Genomic DNA, 13,345 nt, shown 5'->3' with positions numbered 1-13,345 from the left:
CTTTACGAAGCCGGGCTTTGGACAGGAATTGGCGCACCGAGAGGCATTAGTGAGTAGACTGTGTGATGAGGTTAGTGTTTTGGCCCCAAAATTAGAGAAAAACAAAATTTGATTGGCAAAGGATTGGCAGTAATGATTGGCAGATGATGGGCAGTGATTGGCAAAATTTTTGATTTGTTGAAATTTGATGTGCAAAAATTGGTAGTGAGCGATGGGCCCGGTGGGTAAGGGTGGCATCCCTGCCACCCTTCCCATGTGGGGCAAAGGAGCTATAGTTTATGGGGTGTATGGCAGTGAAAACTAGCCCGGGTGGGTTAGGTTATATTGTGTGTAGGGATCTAGCGAAGATGACATTAGGTGACGATAAGGTTTAGATAGTGACTGATACCTGTAGTGGGGACGCAGGTAGATTAGTATGGATGATAATGACGTGGGAGCGCAATAGTTTAAAGGGACGACTGGGAAGCGCAAGTTTCAGAGGGGAGTAGTTAGCTGAGATGATGCCGTGTGTGTGAGAACTGGACAGGTGTGTGGAGCAGTGTGGAGCAGTGTATGAGTAGTGAGTGTTGTGGATCAGCGCGAATGCGCTTGGGGAGAGAAGGGTGCAGGCGGCACCAAGCATGAGAGCACAGGTGTGCAAGTACGGGTGTGTGGAGAGAGTTGGAGTAAGTGGTACGGAGTGGTGTGCATGGTGCGAAGGTGTGAATGGGGGAAGAGTGGGCCCCCATCACGGATACCCGGGGCGGGTAGTGTAAGTGTTAGGTAGAGGGTATAGGTAAATGGTGGTTGGATATTGGCATTTGTGGTGCGGTTGCAGAATGGTATTGCGGATGGGTGCATTAGTGTTGTGGAAATGGCTGGGCGTGTAGCCTGTTAGTGTGTGTAGTTGGTTGGGCACTCCACCACTGTGAGGATGTCGGCCAGGTGAGGCCGCAGGTGGGCTCTGGGAGCCGTTAGTGTCAGTGGGGCCCGAGGATCCGGAGGACGGACCCGGGTAGCCCAGTGCCAGAGAGGGCACCGAGTGGGGAGAGCGCCAGAGGGCCTTCCCCAGGTAGTTAGGTTAGGGTAAGGAGCAGGTAAGCTCGGAGGCAACTGCAGTGGTGGAGGTGTGCAGGTGGGTCGACCTGCTGGGAGAGCTACACGTCGCGGCCCAGAAATTGTGCGAGGGCACCGGGAGATGAATCGGGGGAGTGAGACCCCAAATTGAAAAGCACCACAGTTTGGTCAATGGGAATTGGTTTTTAGAACCCATAGTGTAAGAGGGCCAATAGTTTGGCAGGAGAAAGACTCCGGGTAATGTAAAGTTGTTAAAGTCATTTAGGAAATAGTTAGGATTGATGAACCTGTCGCACCATACGCAGCCACTTACCTGTGGTGATGATGACTCCACACCTGTGTTTCTTTGTTCTGTGTGCAGGAAATGAGAATTGCTGTGTGGATTGGTGAGACGCATCACGACGTGGATGAGACGTTGGGGTGATTCCATCTCTCCCTCCTTAGGAGGGACTGATGATGAATTGGTGATGGCAAATTTTGATGTTGAATTGGAGATGGCAAATTTTGATGAGAGTTGGAAATGGCAAATTTGATTGGTTAGGAGGGAGAGAAGACGAATTTGGTTTATGGGAGGAACGGGGAAGACAGTAGGGACGGTTGTTGATTTGTAAAGTAGATGTTTATGGGTAGTGTTGTGTTTTGTGGATACAGTAAGGGGTAAGGGAGGGGCAATGTAGGTTACCTGGTGGGGGGGGGGGGGGGCGTACGGTAGGAACGTACCTGTCTCACCTGGTTCCCATGTGCCCCCAGTGTGCATTACCTTATGTTGCGTGCACTTTTGCGCCCTTACCACCTTACTCACTTGTCTTCTTCTTTTGTCTCCCACCTCCGAGGATCTGGCTTTGGGGCAGAGAGAGAGGAGAGAGAGGTGCTGGCTCCGCGGTTGTGGGCCTGCACTTTCGCTGCTTGCTGCCGGGATCGATACACCATATGGACCGCAATTTTTGTGGCCGCCCACCATGGACTGCAGTTCTCTTGCGGGCAAGCACCACCCGTGGATGGACCTATGGGTCAACGTGGCACCTATGCCATACAGGTGAACCACTTTTAGTTGGCCCCCTGACGGCCACAATACAGAAATGGACGCGGTTGGCGCCTTTCTTTATTTTTGAAAGAAGCCAGAAGGCCAAGTGCACCACATGAAGGCAAGACCAGCGGCAGAACATCGGCCGGCTGCGACACCACCGATGATTGTTGAACACTTTATTGGTGCACCGGATGGTGCTGACTGTACATGATGGGGTGGTGCTTTTGGTGCTTGGAAGGGGTGCTCTGCACATTATTAAAGGCCGTAAGGCCACAGAGCACTCGTGGGTTGGTGTATCGATGCTGGCATGCGTTCTCTCTCTATGCATAACATCTGCATGTGTTCCTCCAAAAACAGGTCCTGGATCGTAGTGTAAATATCAGTGTAGTCTTGTGTAAATAATGCTCCCTACCGGCTGTATGTTTAGTTTGAGAATTCTTTCCGCGATTCGGTTATCCTGTGGGTGTGTTTCTGTGAGGAGAAGGGTGCAACGTCGCAGGGGGACATATTTACTCATTTGTGAACATCTGTAAAACTGTCGCACTCAGGGTAGAGTTAATAGTAGAGGGAACTACATCTGAGTGCCACACTAACGTAGGTAAAGATTTATCGGGTCGGGACGCCCCGAGGTAGAGAAGGGTGCAATGTTGCGGATATGGGATTTGGCCTCCATCCATATCCGCTTGTAAATATTCCCCTATTTCCCCAATACTCCCCAACTATCCCCAATCCCCCATTCCCTAGTCCCATTGTCTGTAAACAACACTCTGTAGAACCGACCTTCCCCTTTTTCCCCCATTAAATGTCGTGCCCAGGTCCACCGCATCTCACGTAGACAACTTTCGGACATCTTGCTAGTTATTCTTAGTCTATGTCAGTTAAGGACTCGTTTCCATTAATTCTGACTCTTCGTTGCACCAGAATGTGATTGTATGGCACCAGTAGTGAGTTTAGGACCTCCCAATACCTCCCCGCATCTCTTCCTCATGGAACTACAACAACAACAACTACAACAACAGCGGGGGGCGGCGCGGCGGCGGCGCGGGGAGTGTGCGTCCTCACTCCGGCTTGGTTAGCCGCCATTGCCCATGTGCTCCGACGGGGTTACCACACAGGGGCTGACTGTCAGCTCCTCGTCAAGGGCGGAGCCCGGTAACCCCCCCCCCCCCCCGCACCCAATAAGAAGCGGCGGACCGATTCCATCTGGGGCGGAGCTAACGAGCCGAGGGCGTGTCACTCCCCGCTGGATATACGCAGCCACTTACCGGAGGTGACGTCAGATGCGCCTGAGCTTGGAGAGAAAAGGACGCCACCTCCAGCGCGACGATACCTCCCCGCATCTTTGGACCGGACCGGGTCGATTCTGCCCCTGAGCCAAGGTGCACCTTGAGCCATCGATTCTGCCCTTCCTTGCCATCAATCCCTGTGTGAGTCAGTCTTGTCCCGTTTGTCTGTGGTCTGTCGGGAATAAGATAAGACCGTGTATAAGTGCCCACCTTTCTGTGCTGTACCTCTTGTCCGTGTAATCTAAACATTCTGCAAACCCATATTATAACCTCCTCCGGAGGTCTTGAGAACTGTACCCCTGGTGTCGTGTCATTTAACCCAGCCGTTGTGTCCTTTCCTTCATTGATTTAGCATAGCGCGATTCGGCCAACGTTCGAGTGTAATCGGGTAACTTGTGCGAACACGGCGGCCATTCCGCTCGGCCCAGCATAACATCTCAATAAGTCGTGTCCGTAACAATATATATATATAAAAGATTTGGACATAAATAACTACAGAGTGGCCTGAAAGTCACTTTAACCCTCCTCAGTAAAGCATTCGTTCTTAAACTATTTTAATATGCAGATTTTGCTGTGCAGTACTTACAATAATGAATCAGTCATTATATCTGTATGTGCTCCATCATTCTCCTTGCACAACTGAATTCACCACCACACCACTGAAGGTGCGAGAAATTTGGCAGAGGTAAAGGGATCTTCAGGCCATCCTGTGCAATGGTCTGCTGAACCTGCAGCTTGCGTAGCCCACGACTGGAAATCAGCTCATAGGTGAGTTATTCAGAGAAATGGAGCAATCATGAAGGGAAAGTGTGTGCGTTTTGCTTTGGTGGTGTGTTACAAAACATGGTTTATTACAAAGTTAATGTGAATGCACAAGTTTGGGGAAAGCTTTGCAGCTGTTAGACATTTAGGAATATGTAAATTTTGAAGAAGAAGTGTGTTAGCAGTTGTGTTGCATGAATCAAGTGATGCCATTCAAGGGCATTTTATGATCAAATACCCCAAAGTCTGGTGCTCCCTCAGCCCGCTGCCTCGCAGCTTTCAAAGCTTGCCACTCTCGGAACAGCACTTTCTCGATGAGGGAAGTTTCTCCTGGCAAGTTCCCATAATAATCACCATTCTGCATCTGGATCTGGCCCCGAGCGCCTGCAGCTCGGAACCGATCAAGGTGGGATGCACGGCTGTTTCTCAGCCGAAGCAAGCAGCGCTTTGGAGGGAAAGCAAAAGGCGTTCCATAACAACACGATCAAATTTACAATGTACATACAAACAAACATACAAACATACATACATACATACACTACCGGTCAAAAGTTTTAGAACACCTCAATATTTCCAGTTTTTATTGAAATTTATGCAGTTTAATGTCCAGTGAATAACCTGAAATGGTACAAAGGTAAGCAGTAAACTGCTCGAGGTTTAAAAAAAAGTTTAGGTTTGCAAAAACGGGAAAATAATGAAAATTGCACAGTTATATTGTAAAAAAGCCTTCTTCAGGGAGTGTTGCAGTGGTGAGAATAAAGGGAACCCCCCCCCCCCCCCCCTCTTAGTTAGTTGCACCACAACATGTAGCCTCGCTTAGTTTAGTTATTTCCTATTAAATGTAAGCATAGTCCTTTCCTGTGTTAGTATGCGTTGAGCAGGCCAGTAAGTTTAGGTGCTCCTTGGGCTGGAATGCCAGGTGTTGAGCTGGAATACCATGTGCTCGGGCCTGGAACAAGTCTAGAAGGCCCAAGGGAGGACCTGCAGGGGAGTGGCCGGTAGGCGGCAAGCAGCCAATGAACGCTCAGGGGAGTGGCTAACAATGGCAGCGAGGGGAGGGGCTTGGAACATTCGGGTAAGACTGGGGAGGGGCTATATAAAAACCCTGCCCCGGGCCCGCAGAGAGAGCGGTTCGTTGAGAGAGCGGTTCGTTGAGAGAGCGGTTCGTTGAGAGAGCGGTTCGTTGAGAGAGCGGTTCGTTGAGAGAGCGGTTCGTTGAGAGAGCGGTTCGTTGAGAGAGCGGTTCGTTGAGAGAGCGGTTTGTTGAGAGAGCGGTTCGTTGAGAGAGCGGTTCGTTGAGAGAGCGGTTCGTTGAGAGAGCGGTTCGTTGAGAGAGCGGTTCGTTGAGAGAGAGAGCGGGAGAGCGGGAGAGCGAGAGAGCGAGAGAGCGAGAGAGCGAGAGAGCGAGAGAGCGAGAGAGCGAGAGAGAGAGATACTGTGGTTCGTTGAGAGAGAGAGAGTCGCTGCGAGGAGATCAAGGCTGTGTGTGCACGAACTCTCCCTGCCCTGCGCCCTGCTGCCTGTGAATAACGCTGTGCGAGGACGATCCCTCTCGGGGCCACCTACTCCAACAACCTTCCTTCCTTCCTGGGCTCCCTGCACATGCCGCGGACCTCTAAAAGGGACACGCCCAGAGAGCTGACCGGAGCGAACGGCACCAAGGACGCGTTTGGAGCGCGAACCTTTCCTTCCTTCTTTTCCCCGCGTGAGTGAGTGGGCCCTTGTCTGGGGAAGTTAAGTTAAGACTGATTAAGTGTCTGCTCTGTGTCCCTTTACCCTGATCACTGTATAAATTGTATAATAAACCTGTGTTCTTCCTTCCATTTGGCCGTCCCCGTCATTTCCACCTATTGGCTTCGCACTGTACGAATCAAACCGCTCAATCGGGTTCAATCATAATTAACGGCACGAGTCACGTGAGTCACGTGATACGCAAACAGCTCGGGCATATCCGACTAGCGTGACCCGTGCGAGGTCCAGCACCCGTCTTCGTGGCAGCGTGTGTACCGAAGGTACGAGGGGATTCGACCCGACACCCTTCCGCACGCCCGCGATGGGGGTGGCGGCTGGAATTGCTCTGCAATCCGCCCCACGAGTATAAAGTGGGTTGCAGCCTCGTGGACTCGAAGGCCCGAGGGGGAAAAGGGTTTAACCCCCCTCTGTACGTCGACGGGCTCGAGATCCGCAACAATACATACATACACTACCGGTCAAAAGTGTTATAACACCTCAATTTTTCCAGTTTTTATTGAAATTTACGCAGTTTAATGTCCAGTGAATAACCTGAAATGGTACAAAGGTAAGCAGTAAACTGCTCGAGGTAAAAAAAAAAGTTTAGATTTGCAAAAACGGGAAAATAATGCAAATTGCACAGTTATATGTAAAAAAAGGCCTTCTTCAGGGAACAAGTAATGGGTTAACAACTTACAGCTGTTCTGCAGCAATGTAAGTAAATTAAGCCTTGAAAATTGATGCAAACAATTCCTACAGGTGTCCCAACCTCTGCTGATTACTTGATTACAAACCCCTGTCTGTATAAAAGCAGTATTGGAACAGACTGTTATTACACCCTATGAAGCTTTATTTGGACAATATTGCACTGCAGGAAGTAGTATATTGGAAACTGGAGGAAACTCTGACAGGAAGAGGTCTGGCAGACCCAAAGCCACAACAGAATCAGAAGACAAGTTTCTGAGTCAACAGCTTGCGTGATAGGCGGCTCACAGGACAACAGCTTCAAGCACAGCTGAACACTGGTCGAAGTAAGCACGTCTCAGTTTCAACTGTGAAGAGAAGACTTTGAGCTGCAGGTTTGACAGGTCGAGGGGCAGTAAGAAAGTCATTGCTAAGATGGCAAAATAATAAAAAGAGGCTTGCCTGGGCCATGAAGCACCGCCAGTGGAATACTGAAGACTGGAAGAAGGTCTTATGGACCGATGGTCTTATGGACCGATGAATCAAAATTTGAAATATTTGGTTCATCACGCAGGGTTTTTGTACGCCGTCAAGTAGGTGAAAGGATGGTTCCTCAGTGTGTGACACCAACTGTCAAACATGGAGGAGGAAGCGTGATGGTCTGGGGCTCTTTTGCTGGATCCAGAGTCGGCGACTTGCACAGAGTGACTCGCACCCTAAACCACAAGGGCTACCACAGCATTTTGCAGCGCCATGCAATACCCTCTGGTACACGCGGTTCAGCGGTTCATCCTACAGCAAGATAATGACCCTAAACACACCTCCAGGCTATGTCAAAACTACCTTCGAGGAAAAGAACAAGACGGTAGGCTTCAAATCATGGAATGGCCAGCACAGTCTCCAGACTTAAACCCCATCGAGTTGGTTTGGGATGAACTGGACAGAAGGGTGAAAGCAAAGCAACCTTCAAGTGCAACACATTTGTGGGAACTTGCAACAGTGCTGGGAAGAACTTCCCGAACAATATTTGATTTCCATTGTAGAAAGAATGCCACGAGTGTGTTCGGCGATTATAATTGCAAAAGTTGGCTACTTTGCTGAGTCAAAAATTTAAATAAAATTTTGTTAAACAAAATGATTCTATGATTTATTTTTATCTCCAATTGTTTATTTGTTCTATCCTTGATTTCAGAGCACATTGAGACATTAAACTGCGTAAATTTCAATAAAAACTGGAAAAATTGAGGTGTTCTAAAACTTTTGACCGGTAGTGTATATACATGCGTGCGTGCATACATACATACATACATACATACATACATTTGTTGTAAATGTCAACACTGTCTACTTCATTTCACATGTCAATGCAAGTTATGCTCCAAGTTCTCCACCCCCGCCACATTTGGCTAGTCCCCTTACCCCCATGCCTTGCTCCCCATTTAGCAAGTTTCCTTTACCCCACCCCTCCCCTCCCCATTTGGCAACTTCCCTTTACCCCACCCCTCCCCTCCCCATTTGGCAACTTCCCCTTACCCCCACCCCTCCGCTCCCCATTTAGCAAGTTCCCTTTACCCCACCCCTCCCCTCCCCATTTAGCAACTTCCCTTTACCCCACCCCTCTCCTCCCCATTTTGCAAGTTCCCTTTACCCCACCCCTCCGCTCCCCATTTTACAAGTTCCCTTTACCCCCCCATCCCTCCCTCCCCATTCAGCCAGTTCCCTTTACCCCTCCCTCCCCATTTAGCCAGTTCCCTTTACCCCTCATCCCTCCCTCCCCATTTTCATTTAGCAAGTCCCCTCCCCATTTAGCAAGTTCCCTTTACCCCCCCATCCCTCCCTCCCCATTCAGCCAGTTCCCTTTACCCCTCCCTCCCCATTTAGCCAGTTCCCTGTACTCCTCATCCCTCACTCCCCATTTAGCAAGTTCCCTTTACCCCCCATCCCTCCCTCCCCATTTAGCCAGTTCCCTTTACCCCTCATCCCTCCCTCCCCATTTAGCAAGTTCCCTTTACCCCCCCCCCCCCCCCCACCTCCGCTCATTTTGCCAGTCCCTCGTCACCATTCTTATCCGCTCTATTTAGTATTTTACGTACAAAATAAGTTTGAATGCAGCCAAAACCGATCGCCAGTGTCCCGTGTGTCGAAAATCCTGAGAAAAAGCACAGAGAGAGAAGGAGAAACCTGTCGGTAAACGTCCCGCCAATGGGGGGTAGTCGCCTCGCATCGACCTCTCCACCCAGGAAAATGCGCGGCACACTGCGTCGGGACTCGCACATTCATCCTCCTCTGGTTCCAGTCATCCGGAGTTCGTTGAAAATTTCTCTCCACCTCCATTAATTCAGGTGTACCAGTCCAGACGCGCGTTTCCTGCGCTCCCCAAACTGAAAACGTTCACATCATTTCGCGGTTCGCGCGGAATTACGTTTTACTTCATCAGTCATTTACAAAGGGCGGGATATGTTTGTTTTTTTTTGCACAAGATGCAAAGGATAAAATTACGAATACAGTATATGACAGTAATGCAAATATAATATGATTATAAATCTCCTATGATTGAAGACTTTACACCGCCTCAAAGTGTCGTTGAAAATTTGTGCAAATGCTGTTCTCGAAGGAAGTCAATTTTAAGTCGAGGTTTTGGAAAATAAAAGAAAAGGTTTCGTAAGTAAAGTCAAATTTTTTTTGGATCATGGTAGGTAAAGACCATAAAGACGATAAAACTATATGATTAAACATTTTTAGAACGTTTAGAAGATTTTTGAGTATGAAATGGGGATGTAGCTCAGAGGTAGAGCGCACGCTTCGCATGTGTGAGGCCCCGGGTTCAATCCCCGGCATCTCCATTTTTACTTCATATTGACAAATAAATAATTTTGGAATTTGCCTGAATCAATTCCAAGTAACGTTGTGAAAATCGTGCAAAGCCCGCGACGAGGAGAATAAAACGCTGGAATCAAATCTGCAACGCAACGCATCGGCCGACTCGGAGGTCCCATCATTCCGGCGCCGTGACAGGAGACACGTGATCCGGCTCGGGGTATTTGATTGGACTCGTACTGGGACCCGCGGTTCGAGCGCTGTCAACAAACTGTTGTGTGAATTGCATGTGCGAACCACGCATATAACATCTGTTTATTTGTGTTTTAACATTTAAAGTTTACTGTTTCTTTTTTAAATGAGAAGTTATTTATTTAACTTTTTCATGCACATTAAATTTGAAATATTATGTGCCATTTTATATTTAAGTTTGTAAAACATTTAGTGAGGAATATTGGGCATCTACTGTATAAAGCAGTGTGTGTGTGTGTGTGTGTGTGTGTGTGTGTGTGTGTGTGTGTGTGTGTGTGTGTCCCTCCATAAGGGTAGGTTTTAAAGGCTTTGAGTAGTGCTTTAGGAGGGATTTGAGTGGGGGGAGGGGTTTAAGGGGAAATCTTTGAACACGACTGTGTGTCAACCGGTTAAAAGACCGAAAAGACTGAGGACACGAAAGACCCAATGGACCACAAGCACTCACAATACACAAAGACCCAAAATACACTGTAGACTGTTAAAGACACAAAAGATAATGAAGACCTAGAAGACCCGAAGGACCCAGAAGACCCCAAGGACTCTGAAGACCCAAATACCCCGAAGACCCAAAATACCCCAAAATACTGAAAAGACCCTGAAGCCACAAAAGACCCTGAAGCCCCAAAAGACCCAAACAACCCCAAGGACCCAAATGACAAAAAGGACCCAAAAGACCCTGAAGCCCCAAAAGACCACGAGGATCCAAAAGACCCAAACAACCCCAAGGACCCAAATGACAAAAAGGACCGAAAAGACCCCAAGGACTCAGAAGAACCCCAAGTACTCTGAAGATCCAAAATACCCCAAAGACCCAAAATACCAAAAAGACCCAATGAACCCCAAACACCCAACTTTGTTTACCCTTACCCTTAACCCAAAAGGACCCACTTACCCCAAAGACCCAAAATACGCCGAAGACCCAAAATACTAAAAAGACCCTGAAGACCCAATGGACCCCAAAGACCCTAAATTTTCGTAAGACCCAAAGACCCTAAGACCCAAAATACCTCAAGGACCCAGAAGACCCCAAAGACCCAATAGACCCCAAACACCCAAAATACCTGAAGACCCAAAATACCCTGTTGACTGTTAAAGACACAACAGATAATGAAGACCAAGAACACCCCAACGACCCAGAAGACCCCAAGGACTCTGAAGACCCAAAATACCCCAAACACCCAAAGGACACAAAAGACCCAAAAATACTGAAAATACCCTGAAACCCAATGGACCCCAAATACCCAGAAGACCCAAAAGACACCAAAGACCCAAAAGATTCCGAGGATCCAAAAGACACAAACAACCCCAAGGACCCAAATGACAGAGGACCCAAAAGACCCCAATGACTCAGAAGACCCCAACGACTCTGAAGACCCAAAATACCCCAAAGACCCAAAGGACCCAAAAGACTGAAAAGACCCAATGGACCCCAAAGATCCTGAAGACCCTGCGGATCCAAAAGACCCAAACAACCTCAAGGACCCAAATAACAAAGAGGACCCAAAATACCCCAATAACTCCAAAGGACCAAAAAGACCCAATGGGCCCCAAACACCCAAAATACCCCCAAAGACCCAAAATATGCTGAAGACCCAAAAGACCCTAAAGACCCAATGGACCTGGACCTGACGGCAGCAGCCCACGGGTCCTAAAATCCTGTTCTTCCGCTCTTTCACTCCCTCTCTCTGTTCTCTTCACCCTCTCTTTTGCTCAAGGTCATCTTCCATCTGCTTGGAAATCTGCCAACATCACCGCTTTGCACAAAAAAGGTGCAAAAACAGATCCCAGCAACTACAGACCAATCAGCCTTCTCCCAATTATCAGCAAAGTCATGGAATCCATCATTGCTTCAGATATGAAATCTTTCCTCTTCTCCAATGGCTTGATCTCTGATCATCAATTTGGTTTCAGACCTGGACACTCTACTCTGGACATGCTGCTTCTGCTTTCTCAACAATGGATGGAGGTCCTCAATGCCAAACAGGAAATTAGAGCAGTCTCCCTTGACATATCACGTGCCTTCGATACGGTCTGGCACCCTGCTCTGCTCACCAAACTCTCCTCTTTTGGTATCCATGGAAATCTCCACGCATGGCTGGCGGACGTCCTCTCTAGTCGTAGTCAACGTGTGACCCTGAATGGGTTTCTCTCATCTCCTCTTCCTGTTCAGGCTGGAGTTCCACAAGGCAGTGTTCTGGGCCCTGTGCTTTTTGTGGTCTTCATCAATGATCTCTCTGACTCTCTTGAAAATCCTCTGTATCTCTTTGCTGATGACTCTACTCTCTGTCGCTCAATTCTTCATCCCTCAGATCGGCAGTCTGCAGCCTCCTCACTCTCTGCAGACCTGGACAAAATCACAGACTGGGCAAACAAGTGGAACATGTCTTTCAATCCTGACAAATCTCACACTCTTACGATGTCTCTCCGAAAAGACCGACTCGACAACCCTCCCATCCACTTTCTGAATAATCCTCTCCAAGAAGTTCTGTCACTCAAGCTTTTGGGTCTCACTATCTGCCATGATCTTTCCTGGGAAAACCACATTTCAAATCTGGCCTCCAAAGCCAGTCGCCGACTGGGCATCCTCCGTCGTGTGAAGTCCTTCCTTGGCACACCTGAGCTCCTCACCACATACAAGGCTTTCATCCGCAGCTCAATGGAATACTGCTCTCTCCTCTGGGCTGGTGCTCCTGCCTCACACCTAGCTCGTCTTCATGCTGTTGAAACCAAAGCATTCAGAATCATTGGAATCTCCCGCGATGAAGCTAACTCCAAGGGCCTCTCACTCACTCACCGCAGGCAGGTTGGTGGTCTTTCCGTCTTCTACCGACTCCTCTCTGGCCTTGCCCCCCCCCCCCAGCTCTCTCTGGGCTCTGTCCCGCAAATATTCCTACAGGTCGCACAAAATCTGCCTGCAACCCTCTTATGGTCAAACTGCCAAAATCAAGACTCTCTGCTCACCTTCACTCCTTCATTCCTCTTTTCTCCGGCCTCTGGAACAAACTCCCTCACTCTCTTCAATCCCACTCCACCCTCCAGGTCTTTAAAACAGCTGTTCACCACCATCTCTTATCTTCCCCCATCCAAAACCTTGATCTTTTCTATGCCCGCTAATTTCACCCCAATTCCACTTTTTTGAAATACCAACTTCTGTCCTGGAAGTCCTTGGTGTCCTTGTGTTTTATACTTCTCCCTCCCCCTTCCCACGCCTCCTCCCCCCTCCACACATCTCGCTGCTCTCAAATGTTGTGTTTGTGTGCTTCCCCTTCTCTCCCCATCTTGTTTTCCGCTCCCTCTTTTTATATATTTTGTTTATCTGGTTGATTTGTTTGTGAAGTAAATGTTAGCTCTTTCACGAGCCTCGATTCAGTATACAAAAAAAAAAAAAAAAAAAAAAAAAAAAACCCCCAAATACCCAAAATTTTGGAAAGACCCAAAGACCCTAAGACCTCAAGGACCCAGAAGACCCCGAAGACCAAATAGATCCTAATCACCCAAAATACCCAAAGACACAAAATACCCTGTAGACTGTTAAAGACACAAAAGACTATGAATACCCAGAAGTCACCAAAGGCCCAAAAGACAGAAAAGTCATTGAAAATGCAATTAACCCCAAACACCCAAAATACCTCGAAGACCCAAAATATCCCGAAGACTCTTAAATACCCAAAAGACCACAACACCCCAAAAGACACTGAAGACACCAAATTCCCCAAAGACCCATAAAGAC

General features: G+C 48.3%; 1 protein-coding gene and 1 non-coding gene across 2 annotated transcripts in view; one reads left to right on the top strand and one right to left on the bottom strand.

The window, feature by feature from the left end:
• Positions 1-8,976, bottom strand: part of RPAIN (RPA interacting protein) — a 33,404-nt gene extending 24,428 nt beyond the window's left edge. Inside the window, exons 1-2 of the mRNA XM_068120544.2 lie at positions 8,728-8,976; positions 4,370-4,576 (exon numbers count right to left, since the gene is read on the bottom strand). Coding sequence (XP_067976645.2) covers positions 4,370-4,576; positions 8,728-8,880 — 360 coding nt within the window. The 5' untranslated portion in view covers positions 8,881-8,976. The remainder of the gene's footprint in view (positions 1-4,369; positions 4,577-8,727) is intronic.
• A 341-nt stretch (positions 8,977-9,317) lies between these two features.
• Positions 9,318-9,389, top strand: TRNAA-CGC (transfer RNA alanine (anticodon CGC)). Its single transcript has one exon. It is a non-coding gene; the product is annotated as a tRNA-Ala (tRNA).
• The last annotated feature ends 3,956 nt before the right edge of the window (positions 9,390-13,345 follow it).

The sequence above is a fragment of the Myxine glutinosa genome, chromosome 6 (assembly GCF_964187855.1).
Source record: "Myxine glutinosa chromosome 6, kmMyxGlut1.1, whole genome shotgun sequence".
NCBI classification, from domain to species: domain Eukaryota; kingdom Metazoa; phylum Chordata; class Myxini; order Myxiniformes; family Myxinidae; genus Myxine; species Myxine glutinosa.
The sequence above is the reverse complement of the archived record's forward strand: the minus strand, read 5'-3'. Positions and strand labels throughout refer to the sequence as shown.